General features: G+C 45.2%; 1 protein-coding gene across 1 annotated transcript in view; it reads right to left on the reverse strand.

Moving 5' to 3' along the window:
• Window positions 1–1,716: 1,716 nt before the first annotated feature.
• The window catches only part of LOC120928902 (prolylcarboxypeptidase), a 91,119-nt gene continuing 67,959 nt past the window's right edge, over window positions 1,717–24,876 (reverse strand). Inside the window, exons 8-9 of the mRNA XM_040339968.1 lie at window positions 11,985–12,172; window positions 1,717–2,086 (exon numbers count right to left, since the gene is read on the reverse strand). Of these exons, the coding sequence (XP_040195902.1) occupies window positions 1,867–2,086; window positions 11,985–12,172 (408 nt within the window). The 3' untranslated portion in view covers window positions 1,717–1,866. The remainder of the gene's footprint in view (window positions 2,087–11,984; window positions 12,173–24,876) is intronic.

The raw sequence follows: 24,876 nt of genomic DNA on the forward strand, positions 1-24,876 counted from the left end.
TCTGGTATGATCACAAACATCCAGTCAAAATCCAGAAAAGTAACCACATGACTTCAGAAAAGGGGTGGAAATAAAAGAATAATGCCAGTGACTTGTCCTTAAGGTTTCCCCTAACGGGGAAGTTCCTTCAAGGACTGCGCAGGCGCAAACTTGCCAACGGAAATCTCCGAACCTCTCCCGGCATCCAGGCTCATTCTTTAACATCCCCGTGGATTGGAGGATGTTAAAAAAAGAGCCAGGAGGCCGAGGGAGCGAGGACGTGAGGCCGACTGGCCACTTTCCTCGAAATCCATGGCACCCTGGATGCCGGCCGAGGTTCGGAGATTTCCGTCGGCAAGTTTGCGCCTGCGCAGTCCTTAAAGGAACTTTCTCGTTAGCCGGAACCATATCGGCAGATCAGGTTACACCTGCGCAGGAACTTCCACGATAGCCGGAACCATACCGGCAGATCACCGGTCTCCAGGCTAGTGCATGAGATATGTAAATAACCTGTCACTCACAGCAAGGGGGCGGAACGGACTAAGGTTTTTCTCTGTAAGTCGGTTTTTATTTCACTGAACAATAAAAGGAGGATTGCTCAGAGCTGGAGTAACTGTGTGGCAAGACTGGGCACAGCTGATAGGAAATCTTATACTCTACTCCGCGACATAAAAAAAAAAATTGTGTTTACATCCACTTTAAACTTTAACTTAATGAGCCAATCAGCTTCTAACTTCAGCTTGCCAAATTTGTCTTTGACAAAAAAACTGGAAGCCGATTGATTACTATGCAGAGCTGCACCAGATTTTGCACTTTCCAGTTTTAGCAAGTCAACCCCAAGTATATGTCACCAGCACACCATGGATCTGTATAAGTTATGTTAAAGCAATTACAAAAAAAAAAAAAAAAACACCTGGACTACATGACGAGTATCCATGATCTGTAGGCAACATCTTCATTCTTCTGATACCAGTTAACCAGCTGGTTGTTACTCCACACTATTCCCAGGAAGGAGTGCGATAGGAATAGAACTAGGGATGCATTTTAGGGGGTCCCCCAGGTGCACAGAAGACAGGTCCCTCATGTGGTTTAGGGTTGCTCCACGGCACCTTATTTAATTACAAGTTTCCTTTAACCACTTCCATACAGGGCATTTTCACCCCCCTTCCTGCCCAGACCAATTATTATTTTTTACTAGTAATGGCGGCTATCTGCGATTTTTATTGTGACCGTGAAACTGCGGCGGACATATCGGACACTTTTGGGACCATTCACATTTACACAGCGATTAGTGCTATAAAACTGCACCGATTACTGTGTAAAGGTGACTGGCAGGGAAGGGGTTAACACTAGGGGGCGCTGAAGGGGTTAAATATGTTCCCTAGGGTGTGTTCTAACTGTTAGGGGGACTCACAAGGGGAGGAGATCGATGTATGTTCCTCTGTACTGGGAACACACATCAGTCTCCTCACCGCTGACAGGACATGGATCTGTGTGTTTACACACACACACAGATCCATGGTCCTGCCGTGATTGCGGGTGGCCGCCGGGCACGCGCAACGGGTCCCGAGCAATGCAGCGGGGGTGCGCCGTCGGTGGCACGCGCGCCCCCTAGCGCCTGGAAAAGCAAGGACGTCATATGACGTCCAGTCTGAAGGACGAAACGTTCCCGCCGACGTCATTTTACTAGGACTCGGTAGGGAAGTGGTTAAAAAGCAGAACAACTCCAAAAACATGTTTTGGTTATAGATCTGCTTTAAACGTGGAGCAATTCACTTTCAGACAGAATAAAGCATTCTAGGTAATTGGCCTTTAAAAAAGTCCTGAGAAGATTTGGCAATCCAGCAATCCCTGTGTGTTCAAAAGTCTGTTTCCAGAGAAAGAATTTTATAAGTCCTGAATGTTTAACTGTTGTCTGTATTCCTCAATCCATTTCTTCATATAAGCCACTTCCAGAGCGCGAGCCTCGATCACCGACCTGGGGTCATAAGGGCTATTGGAGCGTAGGTCCAGATGGTGAGCTCCATCCGGTATAAGAATGGCGACCAGCGAATCGCTGAGGCTCTGCTTGACTCCTCCAGCCGACCACGGGTCTAGATCACCATTACTGGAAAAAGAATCACATGTTTAGATTTTCTTATAAGGCAATGTCAGAAAGTTCATAAAATCGCATACAGTGAAGCCTGAGCTTGAGCACCGTTCCCCCGACAGACTAAACTCACAAGCATATCATCTTCCAACTCATTCCATAGCTAAATGGATAATCATTGGCCATAAATGATGAAGATAGCGGAGCAAACCAAATCAAACCCGACTTTGCAGCTGGGTACTGGGGCATTATTAAGAAGGAGGTTTTTATTTGGGAAGGGTGGCATTACACCAGGGATTTAAAGCCCGTTTCACTCACACCAGGTAAGAGTTACAGAGGAGGTCTAGTGCTAGAATTATTGCTCTCGCTCCGACGATCGTGGCAATACCTCACGTGTGATTTGAACACCGTTTTAATATGCGGGCGCGACTTGCGTATGAGTTTTCTTTGCTGCGCGACTATATATATATATATATATATATATATATATACACACAGGTCATTTTCAAAAAATTTGCATATTGTGATAAAGTTCATTATTTTCTGTAATGTACTGATAAACATTAGACTTTCATATATTTTAGATTCATTACACACAACTGAAGTAGTTCAAGCCTTTTATTGTTTTAATATTGATGATTTTGGCATACAGCTCATGAAAACCCAAAATTCCTATCTCAAACAATTAGCATATCTTAAAAAGGTTCTCTAAATGAGCTCTTAACCCAATCATCTGAATCAACTAATTAACTCTAAACACCTTCAAAAGATTCCTGAGGCTTTTAAAAACTCCCAGCCTGGATCATTACTCCAAACCGCAATCATGGGTAAGACTGCCGACCTGACTGCTGTCCAGAAGGCCATCATTGACACCCTCAAGCAAGAGGGTAAGACACAGAAAGAAATTTCTGAGCGAATAGGCTGTTCCCAGAGTGCTGTATCAAGGCACCTCAGTGGGAAGTCTGTGGGAAGGAAAAAGTGTGAGAGAAAACGCTGCACAACGAGAAGAGGTGACCGGACCCTGAGGAAGATTGTGAAGGACCGATTCCAGACCTTGGGGGACCTGCGGAAGCAGTGGACTGAGTCTGGAGTAGAAACATCCAGAGCCACCGTGTACAGGCGTGTGCAGGAAATGGGCTACAGGTGCCGCATTCCCCAGGTCAAGCCACTTTTGAACCAGAAACAGCGGCAGAAGCGCCTGACCTGGGCTACAGAGAAGCAACACTGGACTGTTGCTCAGTGGTCCAAAGTACTTTTTTCGGATGAAAGCAAATTGTGCATGTCATTCGGTAATCAAGGTGCCAGAGTCTGGAGGAAGACTGGGGAGAGGGAAATGCCAAAATGCCTGAAGTCCAGTGTCAAGTACCCACAGTCAGTGATGGTCTGGGGTGCCATGTCAGCTGCTGGTGTTGGTCCACTGTGTTTTATCAAGGGCAGGGTGAATGCAGCTAGCTATCAGGAGATTTTGGAGCACTTCATGCTTCCATCTGCTAAAAAGCTTTATGGAGATGAAGATTTCATTTTTCAGCACGACCTGGCACCTGCTCACAGTGCCAAAACCACTGGTAAATGGTTTACTGACCATGGTATCACTGTGCTCAATTGGCCTGCCAACTCTCCTGACCTGAACCCCATAGAGAATCTGTGGGATATTGGGAAGAGAAAGTTGAGAGACGCAAGACCCAACACTCTGGATGAGCTTAAGGCCGCTACCGAAGCATCCTGGGCCTCCATAACACCTCAGCAGTGCCACAGGCTGATTGCCTCCATGCCACGCCGCATTGAAGCAGTCATTTCTGCAAAAGGATTCCCGACCAAGTATTGAGTGCATAACTGAACATAATTATTTGAAGGTTGACTTTTTTTTTATTAAAAACACTTTTCTTTTATTGGTCAGATGAAATATGCAAATTTTTTGAGATAGGAATTTTGGGTTTTCATGAGCTGTATGCCAAAATCATCAATATTAAAACAATAAAAAGGCTTGAACTACTTCAGTTGTGTGTAATAAATCTAAAATATATGAAAGTCTAATGTTTATCAGTACATTACAGAAAATAATGAACTTTATCACAATATGCAAATGTTTTGAGAATGACCTGTATATATATATATATATATGGAACAAAAGGTGTACTGTAGGCCTATAATACACCTCCCGGCGCCAAAATGGACAGAAACTGTTCAATAATCAATAACAGAGGATTGTCAATAGATCGATCATCTGTGTATTACAGTAAATTAAATTAAAAAAAGCAGCCGTTTAATAAAATACAAACATATAAAAAGAGATTTAAAATCTATAAGAACAAAAATTGTCAGCATAGAAAAAATCACAAACAGCGCTAATAGTGGTATGTTCTAGTGTAAATCCCAAAGAAGGAACCACTTATACACTCGGTGCAGAATAAAAGAGTGTGTCAGTAAAATAAAGAAAAGTCCATTGATACAGTGTCCGATATAAGGAAGAAATCAGATAGCAAACACCTTCCACCCGAATTCCTTAAAGGGCACCACGTGGGACAAAGTAAGCCCCCTCTGGGGTGCGAACTCACCGCAACACAATGAATATAAGGCGATGTATAATATCTCCAGACTGACAAAACTCTTCAGGTAGGGTAATCAGAAACATCTGCTAATAGTCTCCCAAACAGACCAAAAAAACACAGAGAAATGCCATAGCGTAATTCCGTTTTTAATGGTAATGTAAAACAAGAGCCCCACAGCACAGATTCCCCTCAATCAATGCACGTACATGTAAATAAAATCAATAGCGCAACATAGTCACCATCTCCAAGGACTGGAGTAGCATCATACTGGCCTGGTGTAATCTCGTGGGAGACAGACTGTCCTGGTTCCAGCAGAGGCTCTGGTGGAGCGCATAGGTCACTTCCTGAGCGTCGTGATAAGCCACGCCCTGACGCGTTTCGTCATAGGACTTCGACAGAGGGCGCCCTCTGTCGAAGTCCTATGACGAAACGCGTCCTATGACGAAGCTACACTCGGAGGGGGAGGAGGAGCAAGAAGAGGAGAGAAGGGACGAGCAATTCAGTACGCTCACGCTGGCGTCCCAGGACCAGGAGAGGTAGGATGGCCGGCACGACACCCCCGCCCAATCCCCGCTCCCCCCCCCATTGGTAAAAAAATGACATTGGCGTATAACGCGCACCCCCGATTTCCCCCCTGATTTTAGGGGGAAAAAAGTGCGCGTTATACACCGATAAATACGGTATATATATTATATATATATATATATATATATATATATATATATATATATATATATATATATATATATATATATATATATATATATATATATAATGTTGTCCCGATACTAGTATCGGTATCGATACCGAGTATTTGCGGGAGTACTCGTACTCCCGCAAATACCCCCGATACCTGAATAGAATACTTAGGCCAACCCCCCCTGCCCCCCGCCATCGTATACCGCAAAGCCGCCGCTGCCGCATTAATCAGCGTGCGGGGAACATTACAGGCAGCTTTCGTTTGAATAGCTGTATTCCCCGCCGCGCATAGACACTCCCCCTTGCTCAGGATTGGACAGATCCGTTCAATCCCGAGCAAGGGGGAGTGTCTATGCGCGGCAAGGAATGGACAGCTATTCAAACGAAAGTTGCCTGTAATGTTCCCCGCACGCTGATTAATGCGGCAGCGGCGGCGGGATCATCATGTACTATGTATGGGGGACATGGCTACAATATGTGGGGGGGGGGGGGGGGGGACATGGCTGCAATATGTGGGGGGACATGGCTGGATATATGTGGGGGGACATGGCTGGATATATGTGGGGGGACATGGCTGCATTTGGGGACACATTTAAAAAAAAAGTATCGGTATTGGCGAGTACATGAAAAAAAAGTATCGGTACTTGTACTCGGTCCTAAAAAAGTGGTATCGGGACAACCCTAATTATATATATTATATATATATTAGTGCTGTCAAACGATTAAAATTTTTAATCGCGATTAATCGCATTAATGTCATAGTTAACTCACGATTAATCTCTCTAATTTATGACGAATTTCCCCACAAATATCGCACAATTCTGCAAGTGATTATAATTTATTATCGCTGTTTTCTAGCTGATCTAAAACCATTTTTGACATAAAGGGACACTTTTGGACAATCTACAGTTTTTCAGGCAGAAAGAATAGTTTTTATTTTATAAAAGAACATGTAGGGCACTGGGCAGACCACTAGGGACAAGGGGGGTGTGTATTTTTTACATACAGTACTGTAATCTATAAGATTACAGTATACTGTGTGTATTGTGTTTGTTTACTTTTTTAAATTTGGCGCCGTTCTCCGCTCCCGTGCGTCGTAACGTCGCAGGGAACGGAGCTCGGCGTCACACAGGCACTGTGAATCGAGCGAGGAGGACCCGCAAAGCAAGGAGGACCCGCTCGATCACACAGCGGGGTGGCATCGCTGGATCCAGGGACAAGGTGAGTAACTTGTCTGTGAATCCAGCGAAAAGGTAAGCCGCGCCGCTGCACACTCTGCATGTCCACCCGAGGGCTCCTGCGTTAATCGCGCGACAAAAATATTGACGGCGTTAACATGGGTTTGCGTTAACATCGCGTTTAACGCACAGCCCTAATATATATATATATATATATATATATATATATATATATATATATATATATATATATATATATATATATATATATATATATATATATATATATATATATATATATATATATATATATGCAGCAGGCAGGTTAAATTAGCTGGATTCACGTAGGGTTACGCCAGCGTATCAGTAGATACGCCGTCGTAACTCGGAATCTAAGCCGTTGTAAGTTTAAAGTGTATTCTCAAACTGAGATACACTTAAACCTAGCTAAGATACAACGGCCTGTCATATCATACGGTGCAATTTTTCCGCTGGCCGCTAGGTGGCGCTTCCGTTGAGTTCGGCGTAGAATATGTAAATGATCGATACGCCGATTCACGAACGTACACTTGCCCGTCGCAGTAAAGATACGCCGTTTCCGTAAGAGGTACGCCAGCGTAAAGATAAAGCTGCCCCCTAGGTGGCCTAGCCAATGGTAAGTATGGCCGTCGTTCCCGCGTCAAAATTTAAAAATTGTACATCATTTGCGCAAGTCGTCCGTGAATGGGGCTGGACCTAATTTACGTTTACGTCGAAACCAATACGGCGTACTTTGGAGCAATGCACACTGGGATATGTACACAGACGGTGCATGCGCCGTTCGTAAAAAACATCAATCACGTCGGGTCACCAATCATTTACATAAAACACGCCCCCCTCATCCTAAGTTGAATTAGGCGTGCTTTCGCCGGCCCCATTTACGCTACGCCGCAACTTAGGAGGCAGGTGCTTTGTGAATACAGCACTTGCCTCTCTGACTTAAGGCGGCATAGCGTAAATACGATACGCTACGCCGCCGTAAAAATGCGCGCATCTACCTGAATCCAGCTATGTATATCCCCTAGGTTCAGGCTTTATGTCAGTTTATACCTCTAGGGCAGTGTTTCTCAATTCCAGTCCTCAGGCCCCCCCCCAACAGGTCAGGTTTTCAGGATTTCCATTATTTTGCACAGGTGATTTGATCAGTTTCACTGCCTTAGTAATCACCACAGCCTTTTCATCTGAGGGAAATCCTGAAAACCTGACCTGTTGGAGGGGCCTGAGGACTGGAATTGAGAAACACTGCTCTAGGGGGAGTGCTGGGAGTCCTGCTGGAGGACTTGATGGGCCCAGCTGAATTTGGTAAGCTCATTAGGTCCTCTACAAAAACTCCCAGCATGCAGAGAGAGATGCTCCAACCTGCAACCAGATCTGTGTGGATAGTCTGGGGAGTGTGATCTCTGTGCGGTGAGACTAAGCCTGTGTGGCTTTTGCTAAAGAGATTTAAACAGCAGGGAGTCAGGGACTGGGGCAGCACAAGGCTGTACCCAGTTGTTAGTTAGGGACACCAATGTTTATAGCAAGCAGGTCAAGTTGACCAGGATTTATTTTTGTATTTCTTTTGTTTTATGTCATATTTTTGTTTGTATATAGTTCAAATAAAACCGCACCTTTTTGTTTTCCTCCTACCACTGTCTGCTGTGCCTAGTGTATTTTTGTGTGCTGAACCCTTCCAGGGGACACACACACACACACACACCTGCTGCCGGGCTAACCCCTCACAATATATATATATATATATACAGGGCAGGACTTAGGGTGGTGGGGGCCCCTGGGCTTGAGTGTTGAAGGGGCCCCCTGGAGCCGAGAATTGGGGGGGATCGAAGTTGTTGAGCGGGGGGGGGGAATTGAAGTTGTTGAGGGGGGGGGGAGCGCATTAAAGTTGTTGAGCGGGGGGGGATTTTGCAGTTGTTGAGGGGGGGAGTGCCTCTCACCTGTGCCAACAGCCGGGGCTACAGACTGTCATTAGCCCGGCTGTCGGCTTTCTTCCCTTCAGCAGCCACAGTCCTCCACACACCACTCCGGTTCCTCCTGCTTCCGTGCTGCCTCCTCTTGCAGTGCGGGAAAATTAACCCTTTTGCGGGACTGCGGGAAGAAGCTGTCTGTGCGGGAAAGTCCTGCAGAATCCGTGCGTGTTGGGAGGTATGCGCAGGGCCGCCATCAGGAATTTTGGGGCCCCTTGCACAGCTTAAGGCATGGGCCCCCTGAAGCAGAGAACCTAGGGGGGGTGGGGGTGCTGCCGCCTGAAATTGAGAAGCGTGGGGGCTGCCGCAAATTGAGAAGCGGGGGGGGCCTTTACAAAAAAAAGAAGAAATAAAGAAGAAAACAAATATATATAAATATATGTAGCCATCCGGGGCCCTGGGGACCTCTGGGCCTTTTAATAAAAGAAAAAATAAACCTCTGGGCCCTTTAATAATAAAAAAAAAAAACATTTATAAAAAATACATAAAAAAAGGGAGGTTGCCAAACCCGGGGGCCCTGGGGACCTCTGGGCCCCTGGGAACCTCTGGGCCTTTTAATAAAAAATAAACAAAAATAAAAAAATAAAATAAAAAAAGGGGGGGTTGCCACATGGGGCCCTGGGGACCTCTGAGCCCTTTAATAAAAAAAAAATATATATATATATATATATATATATATATATATATATATATATATATATATATATATATATATATATATAAAAAATGTAATTTTTTTTATAAAAAAGGTGGGTTGCCATCCGGGGGCCCTGGAGAACCCTGGGCCCTTTAATAATAATAATAATAAAAAAAAAAATTATATATATATATATATATATATATATATATATATAATATATATAAAAATAAATATATAAAATTTTTTTTTTTTACAAAAAATAAATAAAAAAAAGGGGGTTGCCGTCCGGGGCCCTGGAGACCCCTGGGCCCTTTAATAATAATAAAAAAATATATATATATATATATATATATATATATATATATTATATTATATATATAAAAATAAAAAATATATAAAAAAAAACATTTTTTTACAAAAAATAAATAAAAAAAAGGGGGGTTGCCGTCCGGGGCCCTGGGGGCCTCCGGGCCCCTGGGGACCTCCGGACCCCTAAAAAAAAAAAAAAAAAAAAAAATTTTTTTTTTTTTTTTTTTTTTTTAAAGGGGGCCCCCTATTGGGTGGGGCCCCTGGGCTTGAGCCCAGTCAAGGCCAATGGTAAGTCCGGCCCTGTATATATATATATATATATATATATATATATATATATATATACACACACACACACACACACACACACACACACACACACACACACACATACATACATACACACACACACAAAATAAAGAAAACTTTGATCACTTGGCAGCCGAGTAAATCGGAAGTGACGTTGTGACGTTGCTTCCGTGTTTACATACAGGAGACTGGAACCAAGCCATTTCCAGCTTTGTGCCAGTCTCTGTCTAGATGCCGGAAGAGGCGGATCGTGGATCAGATCTCCCGGTGGAATGGGAGGCCCGGTAAGAAGGGGGGGGAGGAATGTTCCCTCCAGCTCCTCTGGGATAACAACCGAGCGACTTTTAGCTGCATCAGTTGTTATCCCTGGAAAGGAATACAGGCATTATCCTGGTATAACCCCCCCAAAGCCGAGGCCGCATATATGCGTACAGTCGGTAGGAGGGGATAATTAAAGTGGTTGTAAACCCAATATATACCTAATGCAGTGACTGGTATCAGGGGATACACAGAGACTAAAAACAAACCCTCCTACACACAGTATCTCACAAAAGTGAGTACACCCCTCACATTTATGTAAATATTTTCTTCTATCTTTTCATGTGACAACACTGAAGAAATGACACTTTGCTACAATGTTGTGTAGTGAGTGTACAGCTTGTATAACAGTGTACATTTGCTGTCCCCTCAAAATAACTCAACACACAGCCATCAATGTCTAAACCGCTGGCAACAAAAGTGAGTACACCCCTAAGTGAAAAATGTCCAAATTGGCCTCAAAGTGTCAATATTTTGTGTGGCTGCCATTATTTCCCAGCACTGCCTTAACCCTCTTGGGCATGGAGGTCACCAGAGCTTCACAGGTTGTCACTGGAGTCTCTTCCACTCCTCCATGATGACATCACAGAGCTGTTAGATGGAGGAGGTTAGAGACCTTGCGCTCCTTCACCTTCCATTTGAGGATGCTCAATAGGGTTTAGGTCTGGAGACATGCTTGGCCAGTCTATCACCTTTACCCTCAGCTTCTTTAGCAAGGAAGCGATCCTTATGTTGAAATACTGCCCAGTCTCTGAACGGAAGGGGATCATGCTCTGCTTCAGTATGTGACGGGGTGGACACGGAGGCCGGGACACCCTCCAACATGCAAGTCCACGGGCAGCACAGGATAAGGGAGCTGGCGATCGGGGGGGGGGGGGGTCCAGGTCCGTCTGCCACCACCTCCCCCCACCGCTGGAGCACCAGTCGCCACTGCTTAGGGGTTGATTTAAGAAAGGAAAATAGACAGTTGCTCCAGAGTCAAGTAACAGGAGGTAAAGCTTCACTTTGCAAAGACTACCCAATCACATACAAGAAAAAAAAAAAATGTTTTGCTTGCACGCAACTGTATTACGTCCGAGGTTTGCAATCACTTTAAAAGCAAACTGTGCCTTACCTATGCAAGACAGCCAGTTACACATTATCATTGTTGGTGCGGTGCCCTCAGAGGGAAGGACAGTGCAAGTGCCAACTAGAGTGAACTGGCGCTTAAAGGCCTCCTTACCTCAATTCTGGCAGCTGAATGAGTAGGAGTGAAGGAAAGTAAGTAAGTATCTGCTGCTAGGGAAGGGGGACATTAAAGAGAACCTGTTGCTTTGATCCACAAAAAAAATAAAAAAAAAAACACGCACACACATTTGTCCATACTTCTCTTGTGGGCAACAGGAGTACAATTACTTTTCCCCTCCTATGACCTAGAGTCAGCTTATAGTGGACTACCGACTGCCAGCTGATGGAGCAAAGCCACTACAGGCTTGTGAAGAATCCTGACAATACTGTCAAAATCCACCCTGCTGCCTGACTGCTGGTTCTGCCTCTCAGCTTGAGCCCGCCACTCCCACCCTGTCCCCAGCCCGGTACTCCAGTGAGCGCCGGTTGGGCATAGTGGAGACTGGTGACTGACAGTCACTGCTCTCTGCTCAAAGCAGCCCAAGAACTGAGTAGCCGTCATGTGATCACTTTGTTCTCAGGCCCAGAGACAATGTGGGAGAGCTGCGCCCGTAGGGAGGCAAGTAGAATAGAGAGATTGATAGATATCTACCATTCTCTCTATCACACACTTCAGCCTCCCCCCTCAAATCCCATACTTTTTATACATTTCTCACAAACTGTTGCTATTGCAGACAGGACCACTAGATGGCACCCTCATAAAGGCTGTGGGGGGAAAAAATAAAAATGTATGAACATTCCTACCTGAAGATGATGTTGCTGGCAGAACTGATGTTCTTCCCACCGTAAATGGTTGTGATCCATTTTTCGCGAGGCCGCACTCCCCACTGTTTGTAGCATTCATCTGAATAGGTTTCGAAATCCCACTTTTGGGGCTCAAACATGTCATCGACTCCATCAGGGCAAAATGGCATCACCATCTCTGTGCAAGCCTAAAGGGACAAAAAAAAAAAAAAAAAAAAAAAAAAAAAATATTATATTATATTATATTATATTATATTATAGTGTTAAAGCGGGGGTTCACCCAAAATTTTTTTTTTAATATTACATCTAGCAGAGCCAGCATATTAAGGGCTTTTTTTCTCTGTACATACCTTTTATATTCTGTTTTTGTCCAGGGCTTCCGGGTTCCGATGACTGCGGGACTGGGCGTTCCCATCCTTCCGTTCGATGATTGACGGCTTGTGAAACAGGTGACCTGTCGCACAACGCGCGTCACCAGATTTCCGGAAATAGCCAAGCTGCCAGTCGGCACTATACGGCGCCTGCGCAGTTAGCTCTACACGCCGGGCGCAGGCGCCGTATAGTGCCGACTCGCAGCTCGGCTATGTCCGGAAATCTGGTGACACGCGTTGTGCGACAGGTCACCTGTTTCACAAGCCGTCAATCATAACCGAAGGATAGGAACGCCCAGTCCCGCAGTCATCGGAACCCTGAGCCAGGGCTAGGAACGCCCAGTCTCGGAGTCATCAGAACGCGGAAGCCCTGGACCAAATCATTTTTAGGGTGAACCTCCACTTTAAGTCTTACAGTAAGTTCCAAAAGATACCATCAATTCTAACAAAGGCCCATTGGTCCTGGTAAAGTTACAAAAGCTGTAAATCTCCTCTGTTAGAACTGACAAGGGACAGCTGTGTGAAATGCATTCTCATCACCAAGGTATACATGACCCCAGACTCGAAGGGGTTGCCACTCAATACACCCAACAGCTGCGTTAAGTAGGGTTTGCTCTGAGACATTGTAAGACACGAGGCCATAGATAATTGGGTCCACTGTGCGGATCAGCAATCATGGAATCTAGTCAGCCCCCATACCTACACACTAGACTGGTTATTACTGCCATCTGTGCCCAGATCTCATCTTCCGGAATTTCAAGGGAAGTGTTTAAATAATTTAAGCATGAGGGTTCCCATAACATTGTGCGATGTAGGTCAGATTTTGTGCCAGAAAGGAGGAATATTATGGATTGCATACCAACCTAGGGTCCAAAACAATGTGTCCTTTATGGGTGACCAGTAGGGAACCACTCTCCCGATCTTTTGTCAACCTAGGGACTAAATTAGAGGTCTCCAAACTTTAACCACTTCCATACCGGGCACTTATACAGCCCGCCCAGACCAATTTTTAGCTTTCAGTGCTGTTGCACTTTGAAAGACAATTGCGCGGTCATGCTACACTGTACCCAAACTAAATTTTTATTATTTTGTACCCACAAATAGAGCTTTCTTTTTGGTGGTATTTGATCACCTCTAGGATTTTTATTTTCTGCAAAAAAAAAAAAAAAAAGACCGAAAATTTTGAAAAAAAAAAAACGTTTTTTTTTGTTTCCGTTATAAAACATTGTAAATAAGTACGTTTTCTCCTTCACTAATGGCCACTGATAAGGCGGCACTGATGTGGTGGCATTGATGGGCACTAATATGCGGCACGGATGGGCACAGATAGGCGGCGCGGATGGGCACAGATAGGCACCGATAGGTGGCACTAACATATGTGTTGTACTAATAGATGCCAATCAGTGTCAAACAATGCCTGCCAATCAGTGATGACCATTGCGAGCACTGATTGGCATCCATTATTTCTATCATTGTCATCCCTGGTGGTCTAGGGTGGCATACCTGTGTTTTGCATCCCTGGTGGTCTAGTGGCATCTCTGGTGGTCCAGTGTGGGCATCCTTGGGGGGGGGGGGCTGTACAAACCCCCCCTGTCAGAGGAGCAGCGATCGGCTCTCCTCTACTTGCATCTGACAGACACGAGTGAGGAAAAGTCGATTACCGGTAAATAGTCTCCGTCAGACTCTTTACCTAGATCGGTGTTGCGGGGTGTCAGACTGACACCCTGCAACAACGATCACCGCGATGCGCGTCCCCGGGGGCGCGCAGCGGCTCAATATCCTGAGGATGTCATATGATGTCCACTCAGGATATTGAAACCACTTTGCCGATGTCTTTTTGCATAAGGCGGGCGGCAAGTGGTTTAGAACAGGTCAGTTTATCAGACCTCAAATTTTCCACTCGCCTACTCGCAGTGGAAAATGAGGTCTGGCGAGGAGCTGGGCTGCCTGGGGAGAGAGGGCGAGCACCGCCGCCGGCCGTTGATCGGGAGCTTTTCTCCCAGCGATCGCCTATGGCAGAGAGCATTGAGGTAGGACGAGGACCGCGGTATCACAGAGTTATATAGCATATCATTGAACTTTTCTCTGCTCGTTCTCACACACACAGCCCCGCCTCCTCCTAACCCCGTGCCTGTATGACAAAACGCATCCCAGCATTGGACCCGCATTCTGTCTTACAGTCGCGGGGGTTAGGAGGAGGCGGGGCTGTGTGTGAGAATGAGCAGAGCAGAAAATAAGTTCAATGTTATGCCATTACAGCGGGCTATACCACTCGGTGATACCACGGTCCTCCTCTACCTCAATGCTCTCTGCCACAGGCGATCGCTGGGAGAACAGCTCCCGATCAACAACGGCCGCTTCATGCAATGAAGCGGTGAGGCGCATTTAATATTTAAGGTTGTCTGGTAAAGGGTGGCTAATTACCTGCTCTTCTAAAGGGAAATGTGTAGGTGTTAATTGACAGTGGGTTATACCGCAGCTCTCCTTTCTCCTGTCATGATCTGGCCACCAATGGGGGCACAGTGAGTCTGCAGTGGGGGCACAATGAGGCTGCAATGGGGGGCACAGTGAGTCTGCAGTGGGGGCACAATGAGGCTGCAATGGGGGGCACAGTGAGTCTGCAGTGGGGGCACAATGAGGCTGCAATGGGGGGCACAGGTGAGTCTGTACTGAGGGGGAACTGATAAAGTTGTTAATATTTATTTTTGTAACTTAATTCTGCATAAAACATTTAAGTGTCATTTTAGGAGATAATTTATGAGGGCGTGATTAGCGACAGAATTAGGGGCAGGGCATGGTAGTGGTTGGGCGGGGAAACCGGTGGCGAGTAACCCTTGAGGCCTGGGTAGTGGCTCAAGACTTGACATTTTGAGCCCCGAGTTTATTGTCCTTCAGAATTTTGCCAGTAGGTACAAGAGGGAGTAAATCATGCCCCATTATTGGTTCTTTTAATACTAGAGTGCCATTGTTGGCATCTGTAGGAGAGATGGTGACCCATCATTGGTGTCAGTGAGAGAAGTAGTGCGCCAAGGGCCGGATAAAGGCCACAGGCAGTGCCCAGGCCACAGTTTGGAGACCACTGGGCTAAAGTGTCAATTAAAATTGTAAAGGTTTCCAGTTTGGTTCTTACCAAGTGGAAGTTTCATGTGCTTATATAATGCCTTTCCCTCCTCCGCTTTTCATCTACACATTAATCAAAATTTATGGCTGGTTCTTCAAAAATTGTATCTACACCAAGGACACCAGAGGAACCCTTAAACATTTTCAGGTCCCATTCAGAAGCCATTTAGTGGGGAGGTGGGCTCATTGTAAAATAATGCCCCTCCTACAGTGGTATTTAGAATGCCTCTACCTTTACAGATGGCAAAACTGACCATTGGTGTCACTCTGCCATGTGGCATTGGCCCTGGAACTATGCTGAACCCATCAAGTGGGAAGTCAGCCACAGCTCAAGAATCCGCTATCCACCTCTGGAGGAATCCTTGCTGAGAATGGCTGATATAGACAGTGCACATCTCGTAGAAATGTAATTACAGTGTATGAAAAGTATTCATACCCCCCTTGAAGAAGGTTTTCCACATTGTCATTTTACAACCAAAAACGTAAATGTATTTTATTGAGATTTTATGTGATAGACCAACACAAAGTGGCTCATAATTGTGAAGTGGAAGGAAACTGATAAAAAAGGATAAAAGTGTGGCGTGCATTTGTATTCAGCCCCCACAATACTTTGTAGAAGGACCTTGGGATGTCTCCACCAGCTTTGTACATCTAGAGTGACATTTTTGCCCATGCTTTGCAAAATATCTCAAGCTCTGTCAGATTGGAAGGAAAGAGTCTGAACAACAATTTAAGTCTTGCCACAGATTCTCAATTGGATTTAGGTCTGGACTGTGACTGAGCCATTCGAACACATGAATATGCTTTGATCTAAACCATTCCATTGTAGCTCTGGCTGTATGTTTAGGATCATTGTCCTGTTGGAAGGTGAACCTCCACCCCAGTCTCAAGCCTTTGAGACTCTAACAGGTTTTCTTCTAAGATTGCCCTGTATTTGGCTCCATCCATCTTCCCATCAACTATGACCAGCTTCCCTTTCCCTGCTGAAAAAAAGCGTCCCCACCACATAATGCTGCCACCACCATGTTTCACGGTGGGGATGGTGTGTTCAGTGTGATGTGCAGTGTTAGTTTTCCTTTTAGGCCACAAAGTTCAATTTTGGTCTCATCTGACCAGAGCACCTTCTTCCACATGTTTGGCTTCTCGCAAACAGGACTTTTAGCTTTCTTGCCACTCTTCCATAAAGGCCAGATTTGTGGAGTGCACAACTAAAAGATCTCTGTAGCTCCTCCTGAGTTACAATGAAACCAAAAAAAACTTCTCCTGGTGAGCGAGTCTCTGGTTAATACACACATAGTTCTAGCCCAGCTCGCATGCTGTGTATCATAAAGGAAATGATTTTGGACAACTGCACTTTCAAAAATCCTCACATGACCAGTGGTTGACAGATGGAGCGGTGGGAAAAAGAGGTAGACGTGTTTCGCGCAAATGTTAGCGCTTAGTCATTACCTCCTCCAGAGTTACCATGGGCCTCTTGGCTGCTTCTCTTTTTTTTTTTTTCCATTTAAATTTTTATTAAATATTTTTTTTTTTTTTAACACAGACTAACATTAACATAACATTCTTACATTTATATACTGACAGACATATAACAACACATACATGGTCTCCTTGTGGTCCCTTATTTTGGTTAGTCTATGGTGACCCTTCTTTCGCTCCCTCTACCCTTCTTTATCTCTTTCTCCCCAATTTACTTAGAGACAGGAGGGTAACCTCCCTGGGATATATACAATTTGATACGACTAGGTCCCTGATACAGATACCAATAGAATTAGTAGGGGTAGGGAGAAGAGAGAGAGGAAGAGAAAGGAAGAGAAAAAAAAAATATATAATAAAATAAAATAGAAATAAAAAAACAAGAAAAACAAAACCACGCCCCATTTTTAATTATGGCTTATTAATCCCCTTCATCCAGGGTACCCAGTGTGCTACTTATTTAAGTTTATAATATTTATTTCTAGGTGATGCCTACCTTCCATAGGGGATAAGGGAAGGAAAAAAAAAAGAAGAAAAAAAAAACCCTCCCCATTTTTAGCTGTGACTATATCATCTCCTTCATCAAGGGCACCCAGTGCACTACTTGTTTAAATTAGAATTTATATTTCTAAGTGGTGTGTCTACCTACCCTATAAAAAAAGAAGGAGGAGGGGACAGTGACCTCCTCCACCGAGGGAAACCGTTCTCCCACCTTCCTTCTTGTATGTATATGTGCCAGCCTTTCTAATTCTAAGGGGGCAAAACCTGCCCCTACCTCCGACAAAAAAAAAAAAAAAACACAATACCCCTCCCCATTATAAACTGTGATTATATCATCCCCTTCATCAAGGGCACCCAGTGCACTACTTGTTTAAATTAGAATTTATATTTCTTTATCGTACATCACGGGACACAGAGCCGCATAGCCATTACATGTGGGTTATAGAGTCTACCGTCAGGTGATGGACACTGGTGTAATCAATTAAACAGGAAGTTCCCTCCCTATATAACCCCTCCCCTACTGGGAGTTCCTCAGTTTTTTCATCAGTGTCTAAGGTGTTGGTCACGAGTTAACATGTGCTCTTAGGAGCTCCACTGGAGGGATCCATGCTGGATGTAAAAGCCTCCATAAATCCGGATCCGTCCAAGGTGCTTCATAGCCAAAGTGGACGGTACCCGGGCCTCGGTACGAAGAACGAGGTTTAGCCTATAATGTCTCTCTGCGGAGGGCTGGATCCTGGGTTCCAGAACTTTGTGCCTTCTAAGGACCAAATGTTTTTTCTGCTGCCAGGGTGCTATATAGGTCCAGGGGTGTGGTGTTCCTGCTATGGACCCCGGTCCCTGAAGGTCTAGGACTATACCCACGGTGAAGGGGGAAGATTGGGCCTCTTGCTTGGCAATACCCTGCAGCGTGGAAAGGTAAGAGAGGGACCTACAGGACTTAGTTCGACAGTAGGTCTTCTGTAGGGGACTATGGGTCTCACCTATATTATGTTTCTATGCATGGGCAATGTAAACCACGATGTCTTCTGAGACGGGATGGCTCAGGGCACCCATATACCTCCCCTAGCCGGCATGTAGCCTGGGCCACTAGGTCTGTTCAGACAGGATGGCTGTAGTACCCATATATCTCCCCTTGAAGGGGCTGGTACATAAAAAAAAAAAAAATGCCCTTAATCCTATGCAAAGGATTGTCTTCCATGAGTAGCTGCAAGTCTTATCTGTTTTTCCACTACTATGGGCAGTAAGACATGCCTGATGTTTTCACTTACCATGCTTTCCAAAAACGGAAGCGTAAGTGTTAGCTGGTCTATTGTGCGTCCCACTTCCTCAGCTTCAGGCTCTACCATGTCGCACGTGCTCACCGGCTCAGTGCAGTCGCAGAGAGGGCTCTTCAAAAAGGCCCAGACGTCAGAGCTCTGTAAAGCTAGGGGGACACAAATGTAAGCACCTTGTGTGAGTTGGATACAGATTCATCTAAGACGCCTACTCCGCATCTAGCTGTGCAGATTAGCAGGCATTGTTGCTGCCAGACTTCAGCTGTTGATGCACCTGGGTTAAGCTCCTCTGCTTTTAGCTTAGGACTTTTGTCTCCCCATTGAATAAGGTCAGGGGGAGGAATATAAAAAGGAATCGCCACCTGAACCTGGTGGCCCCTTATTCTCCCCTGTAGAGACTTAAACAGCTCACAGATTGAGCCATCAGACCTGTCAGGCAATCAATGCAGCCTCCCCCAACATTGCAGCCACTCTGCATGTGTTTTGTTTTTTGCATCACATTTGTTGTTCTACAAGAGGTTAACTGCTATGTTTGCAGCATCCTCACAAGAAGCAAAAGAAAAAAAAAGAAAAAAAAAGAAAAAAGCAGGGTGTGTCCCTTTTCCTGCTTTAATCCTTAAACAAAGGGATTAGAAGAGCTGGGGATGAAGGTTCACTGTCAGAGGACAGGAGACAGGAGCTGCAGCCTAACGAGGAGAAGCTATCAATAGCTCTACAGGTTCTGATTGCACCTGCAGTCTTTTCAGAGATTCATGCTGCATATAATTTCCCTCTGCCTACTCGGCCAAAGCCTCTATCTTCTCCTTGGAGTGTAAAGAGAGGTTTTTCCTATAGGTGGCTAGTAAGACCTCCATATGGTCCTCAGCCTGGTGTCGGCTTCAGGCTAACCAAATGCACATCTGAGGGATGCACAGTTGCTGGTACACATTGCTAACGTCTCTTAATTGAGGAAACGCACATCTACAGAGGATAACTTCCTCTTTACCAGTCCGCATGTTGCATAAGATACATGAGTTTGGAATGCATGTGGGATAAAAACAAGTAACAGAGCATGTTTTATTGTGGATCGCATAAGGATACATGTTTCTGTCTGTATGGTGTTGCATGTTTGTTAGAGTTGCATAGAAATGCTTGAGTGCATAAAGATGCTAGTTACCTGATCACTCAAGTCCTGGATTACCCAAGGATATTTGGTCACACAGAGAGACTTGTTTCCACAGAAAGGCTAAAATCGCATAAAGACGTTTGTATGCATAAAAATGCTGGATCACACATGGTTACCTGATCACCCAAATCCTTGATTACCCAAGGATGTTTGGTCACACAGAGGAGGTTTGTTTCCACAGAAATGCCTAAAATCGCATAAAGTTGCTTGGATGCAAAAAAGATGCTGGATCACACATGGTTACCTGATCATCCGCGTCCTGGATTACCCAAGGATATTTGGTCACACAGAGAGGCTTGTTTCCACAGAAGTGCCTAAGTTTGCATAAAGATGCTTGTATGCATAAAAATGCTGGAATCACACATGATTACCTGATTACCCAAGTCCTTGATTCCCCAAGGATATTTGGTCAAAAAAAGAGGCTTGTTTCCACAGAAATGCCTAGAATCGCATAAAGAGGCTCGAAGGCATAAAAATGCTGAATCACACATGATTACCCGATCACCCAAGTCCTTGATTACTCAAGGATATTTTGGTCGCACAGAGAGGCTTGTTTCTACAAGAATGCCTAAAGATCGCTTAAAGATGCTTGAATGCAAAAAGAAGCTGGATCACACATGGTTGTCGGATCAACAGCATCCTGGATTACCCAAGGATACTTGATCACATAGAGAAGCTTGTTTCACAGAAATGCCTAAAGTCGCATTAAGATGCTTGAGTGCATAAGGATGATGGATCGCACAGGGATGCTTGGTCACACAAGAGTCCTTGGTCACACAAGGGTTCTTGTCCGCACAATAGTGCTTGAAATGCATAAGATGATGATCGCATGGAAGATGCTGAATCGCATAAGGATGCATGATTACTTTAAAGTTGCACATGGCGGCCTAATTAAGCAATACAGGATTCCTTGTGTTTGCATAGAAACACGTGTCTGCATGGGTTCATGTTGCACATTGTTGCATAACACGTTTATAGCGCATGCTTGCTTGCAAGATGCTTGTTCCAGAGCACACATGCTATATGCATGTTTTGCTTAAAACATATTTATATGAATTCATGCTTCCAGGAACACACGCTGCCATGTACACACACTTCCATTGAGGCATATGGCTTTAACACTTGCCACATACACATATGGGGAGCCAGTTGCATATGTGTTTATTTACTTGGGTCTGCAGAGGTTGTCTGCGTTTCGCAGGGGAACAGCACTATCTCCAGTTGGTGGTCTTGCCCTTTTGGGTTAGCCTCCGTGCCTGGGTTGTCAGGGTGCAAGGCCCCGCCTCTAGCAGGTCTGTAGGCCCAGGGTATAGCAGTAATGGCATACCGAAGCAAACTCCTGCTGATGGGTCAGTCAGTAGCATGGCTGGACCTAAGGGTGTCCAGCATGGTCAAGTATCTGGAACTCCTGGGTTGGGATTCCAGTCTAAAAGATACATTCTTTCATTTGACAAGAAGCTGGGTATGTTTGGCACAGTCCAAAAAGGAGAGTTTTTTTGGCCTCAGACAAGACCATCGCTATAAGAAAACTGGTCTATGTGGTCACAGCAAGGAACAGTTCCTTACTTTTGGCCTTTTGATTAAGGCACTAGGGAAGATGCTGGCTTCATTCAAGACAATTCCCTATACTAACTTTTATTCAGGGCTGTTATAAACAGTATTTTGTCGGCCTAGAAAGAGTGGATCTTGACCTAGCATTATCCAAAGAACCCGGTCTCAGAGATATGCTGGAATTCCTCTTGGTGATTCTTAACTAAAAGGGTTTGCCAGGTCAGGAAGAGACCATGGCCCAGGGGAAGTAGTCAAGCTCCAAGGGAGCCTTATCTGTCAGCTAGAGCTACCGATGGAGCATCTGGCTTAGGGGCCTGAACGTTCAGGTGGCAGGTTGGTTCTGTCAGAGTACAATCAGACTATGCCATACTAGTGATTTACTTAATTTACCAAGGAGGAGCTTGTGCCTTGCCTATTGACATTCGTCATTTCATGAAATGCAGAGTTGGCAGGCGATTCGCTGGAGCCGTCAACAAGTGTCTCCGGGAGAATGACCTCTACACCCCGACTGTTTTCCTGACCAAATGTCACAGAAATAGTACCCTGTACATAAGATGTATTGGCGTCCAGGGTCATCAAGGAATTGAACAGCTTGGGGTCAAGGATAAAGGATCCACCCGCATGCGGGCAGATGTGTTTGTAATCCGGGGGGACCAGTTGTCACTGGTTGTGTCTCTCCCCCCAGTGCCGCGACTTTTGTGGCTTCTATGCTACATTAGAGGAGAACGGAAGCTGGCCTGATTACTCCGGCATAACCCTGACGACCTCTCGTGCAGGAACAGTAAGGGTGGTAGTAGAGGACCCACGGTCCCTTACATCTTTTCCAGGCCTACTTTGCAGGGGGTATTACATCCTGCCTTGCAACAGGTGAATTAATGGTCTGGCTATTATAGCCCACATTCTCGAGGATCGGGGCTTTCAAAATTAGCGGCAATTCCCTTGTTTCATACAAGAGAGCTGGCCTCCAGGACCAGATATCCTACGGTCTGGAAGGCCCATGTTCCTGGTGTGAAACCAGATGGTGGCATCCGTGGAAGTTTGTCATTCCTGCCTTCCTACATTTGGAAAGGAGACGGAGCTAGCCTTAAGTTATATCAAGGATCCGATCTCGGCCTTGCTTCCAAGGGTCGCTTACTTCACACTCTTTGGTCCGGGCTGTTATACAAGGGGTGACGTGCATAAGTCCACCAGTTGGGTCGCCCTTGTGCTCGAAGGATTGGCTCTAGTTTTGTCGGCTTACAGGGTCAGCTCCTTGGGCCGATGCACCATATTTCCCTTCATCCTTTAACAAGGGAATTGGTGTTCTTGGTTGTGGTAGCCTCGAAGAGAGTTTCAGTATTGGCAACTTTCTTGGTATAGACTAGAGCCATACTCAATTATTCTTACAAGTAGAGTGATGTTCATCATCCTCACCCAACCTTATTTACTAGAAGGATCTAATATTCATTTGAATCTAGATATTCTTACCTTCCCTTTTTTCAAAACCTTGTTTCACGGAAGGAAAAGTTATTGCTTTTCTCTCAATTAAGATCAGAGCAGTTAAATACCTATCTGAAGGTTTCAGATATAGAAAGCTGACGTTTTTATTGGGCTGCCAGAAGACCCTAGATGGGCAGGCAGTGTTCAGGTCAGCTATTAAAATGGTTACACTCTCTCTCTCTCGTTGGAGTAAGAAGGGTCTAGGCCTATCTGAAGCGGCTACTCGGATACGGAAAACTGATGTTGTGGCGCTACCAGGAGGCCCCAGGAAAGGGCAGGCAGCGTCTAAAATCAACTGTTTTTAAGGTTGATTCATCAGGTTATTATTCAGGCTTGTGGTTTAGAGTAGGATTCCCCCTGTTTTTTTGTGGGGGTGCTCCCTATCAGGATGGTAAGCGCTTTATGCGCAATGCATTTCCAAGCCTTTATGACGCAGATTTTCAAGGCCACAACTTGGTCATCTGTGCTTACGTTCACTAATTCCTATCAGGTGAACATAAGACGGCTAGAGGATGCAGCTTTTTGGCGCAGTATGCTGCAGGCAGCATTATAGGTCCTCACGTCTGATGGCGGTCTGCGTTGTTGGTGTCTCCCTCCCCTCAGTAAGCATTGCTTTGGGACATCCCACATGTAATGGCTATGCGGCTCTGTGTCCCGTGATGTACGATAAAGAAAATAGGATTTTTATAACAGCTTACCTGTAAAATCCTTTTCTTGGAGTACATCACGGGACACAGAGCTCCCGCCCCTCTTGTTTGGGGATATTGGGACACTTATTGCTTTGCTACAAAAACTGAGGAACTCCCAGTAGGGGAGGGGTTATATAGGGAGGGAGCTTCCTGTTTAATTGATTACACCAGTGTCCATCACCTGAAGGTAGACTCTATAACCCACATGTAATGGCTATGCGGCTCTGTGTCCCGTGATGTACTCCAAGAAAAGGATTTTACAGGTAAGCTGTTATAAAAATCCTATTTTCTGAGTGTTGTACATACCATATAAAAAGAAAAAGAAAAGAAAAGGAGGAGGAGGGGGCGATGACCTCCCCCGCCGAGGGAAGCAATCCTCCCACCTTCCCTTCGTGTATGTATATGTGCCAGCCTTCCTAATTCTAAGGGAGCAACACCTGCCCCTACCTCTGAATAATACAAAAAAACAACTAGAAAAAAAAGAAAAAAAAAAGAAAAAAAGAAAAATAACCTCCACCACAAACCTCCGAGGGAAGCTATCAAACCTTCCCATTATATATATATATATATATATAAATAAACACTACCTAAGATAATAGCCGAATATGAGAGATATGGGGAGATATGGGGAGATCACAAATCTAAGGCCCCATACACACGATAGAATCCATCCGCAGATAAATCCCAGCAGATGGGTTTCAGCGGATAGATCCTATGGTGTGTACACGCCAGCGGATCTGTTTCCGCGGATATATCTCCCCTGGGATGGATTCCAGCAGATCGAATATTTGCTGACATGCTAAACAAATCCATCTGCTGGAATCCATCCCAACGGATGGATCCGCTGTTCTGTGTAGACTCACCGGATCCATCCGTCCGAAGGGATCCCCCGCATGCGTCGTAATGATTCGACGCATGCGTGGAATTCCTTATATGACAGCGTCGCGCACGTCGCCGCGTCAAAATCGCGGCGACACGTCATCGCCAGAGGATTTCGGCGCGGATTTCAATGCGATGGTGAGTATACTCCATCGCATGAGAAATCTGCTGAAATCCTCGAGAGGATTTATCCGCGGAAACGTTCCGCTGGAACGTATTCGCGGATAAATCCTCTCGTGTGTATGGGGCCTAAGAATCAATCAAGAGAAAACAGAAATTCTGAGTATCTCGGTGGGTCAGGGAGAACGCAGGGATCTGGAGGCTCTATATCCATTTAGGTGGAAGCAAAGGAGAATGAGATATCTGGGGGTATTCCTATCTAAT

This window comes from Rana temporaria, chromosome 2 (assembly GCF_905171775.1).
Source record: "Rana temporaria chromosome 2, aRanTem1.1, whole genome shotgun sequence".
In the NCBI taxonomy this organism is placed as follows: Eukaryota; Metazoa; Chordata; class Amphibia; order Anura; family Ranidae; genus Rana; species Rana temporaria.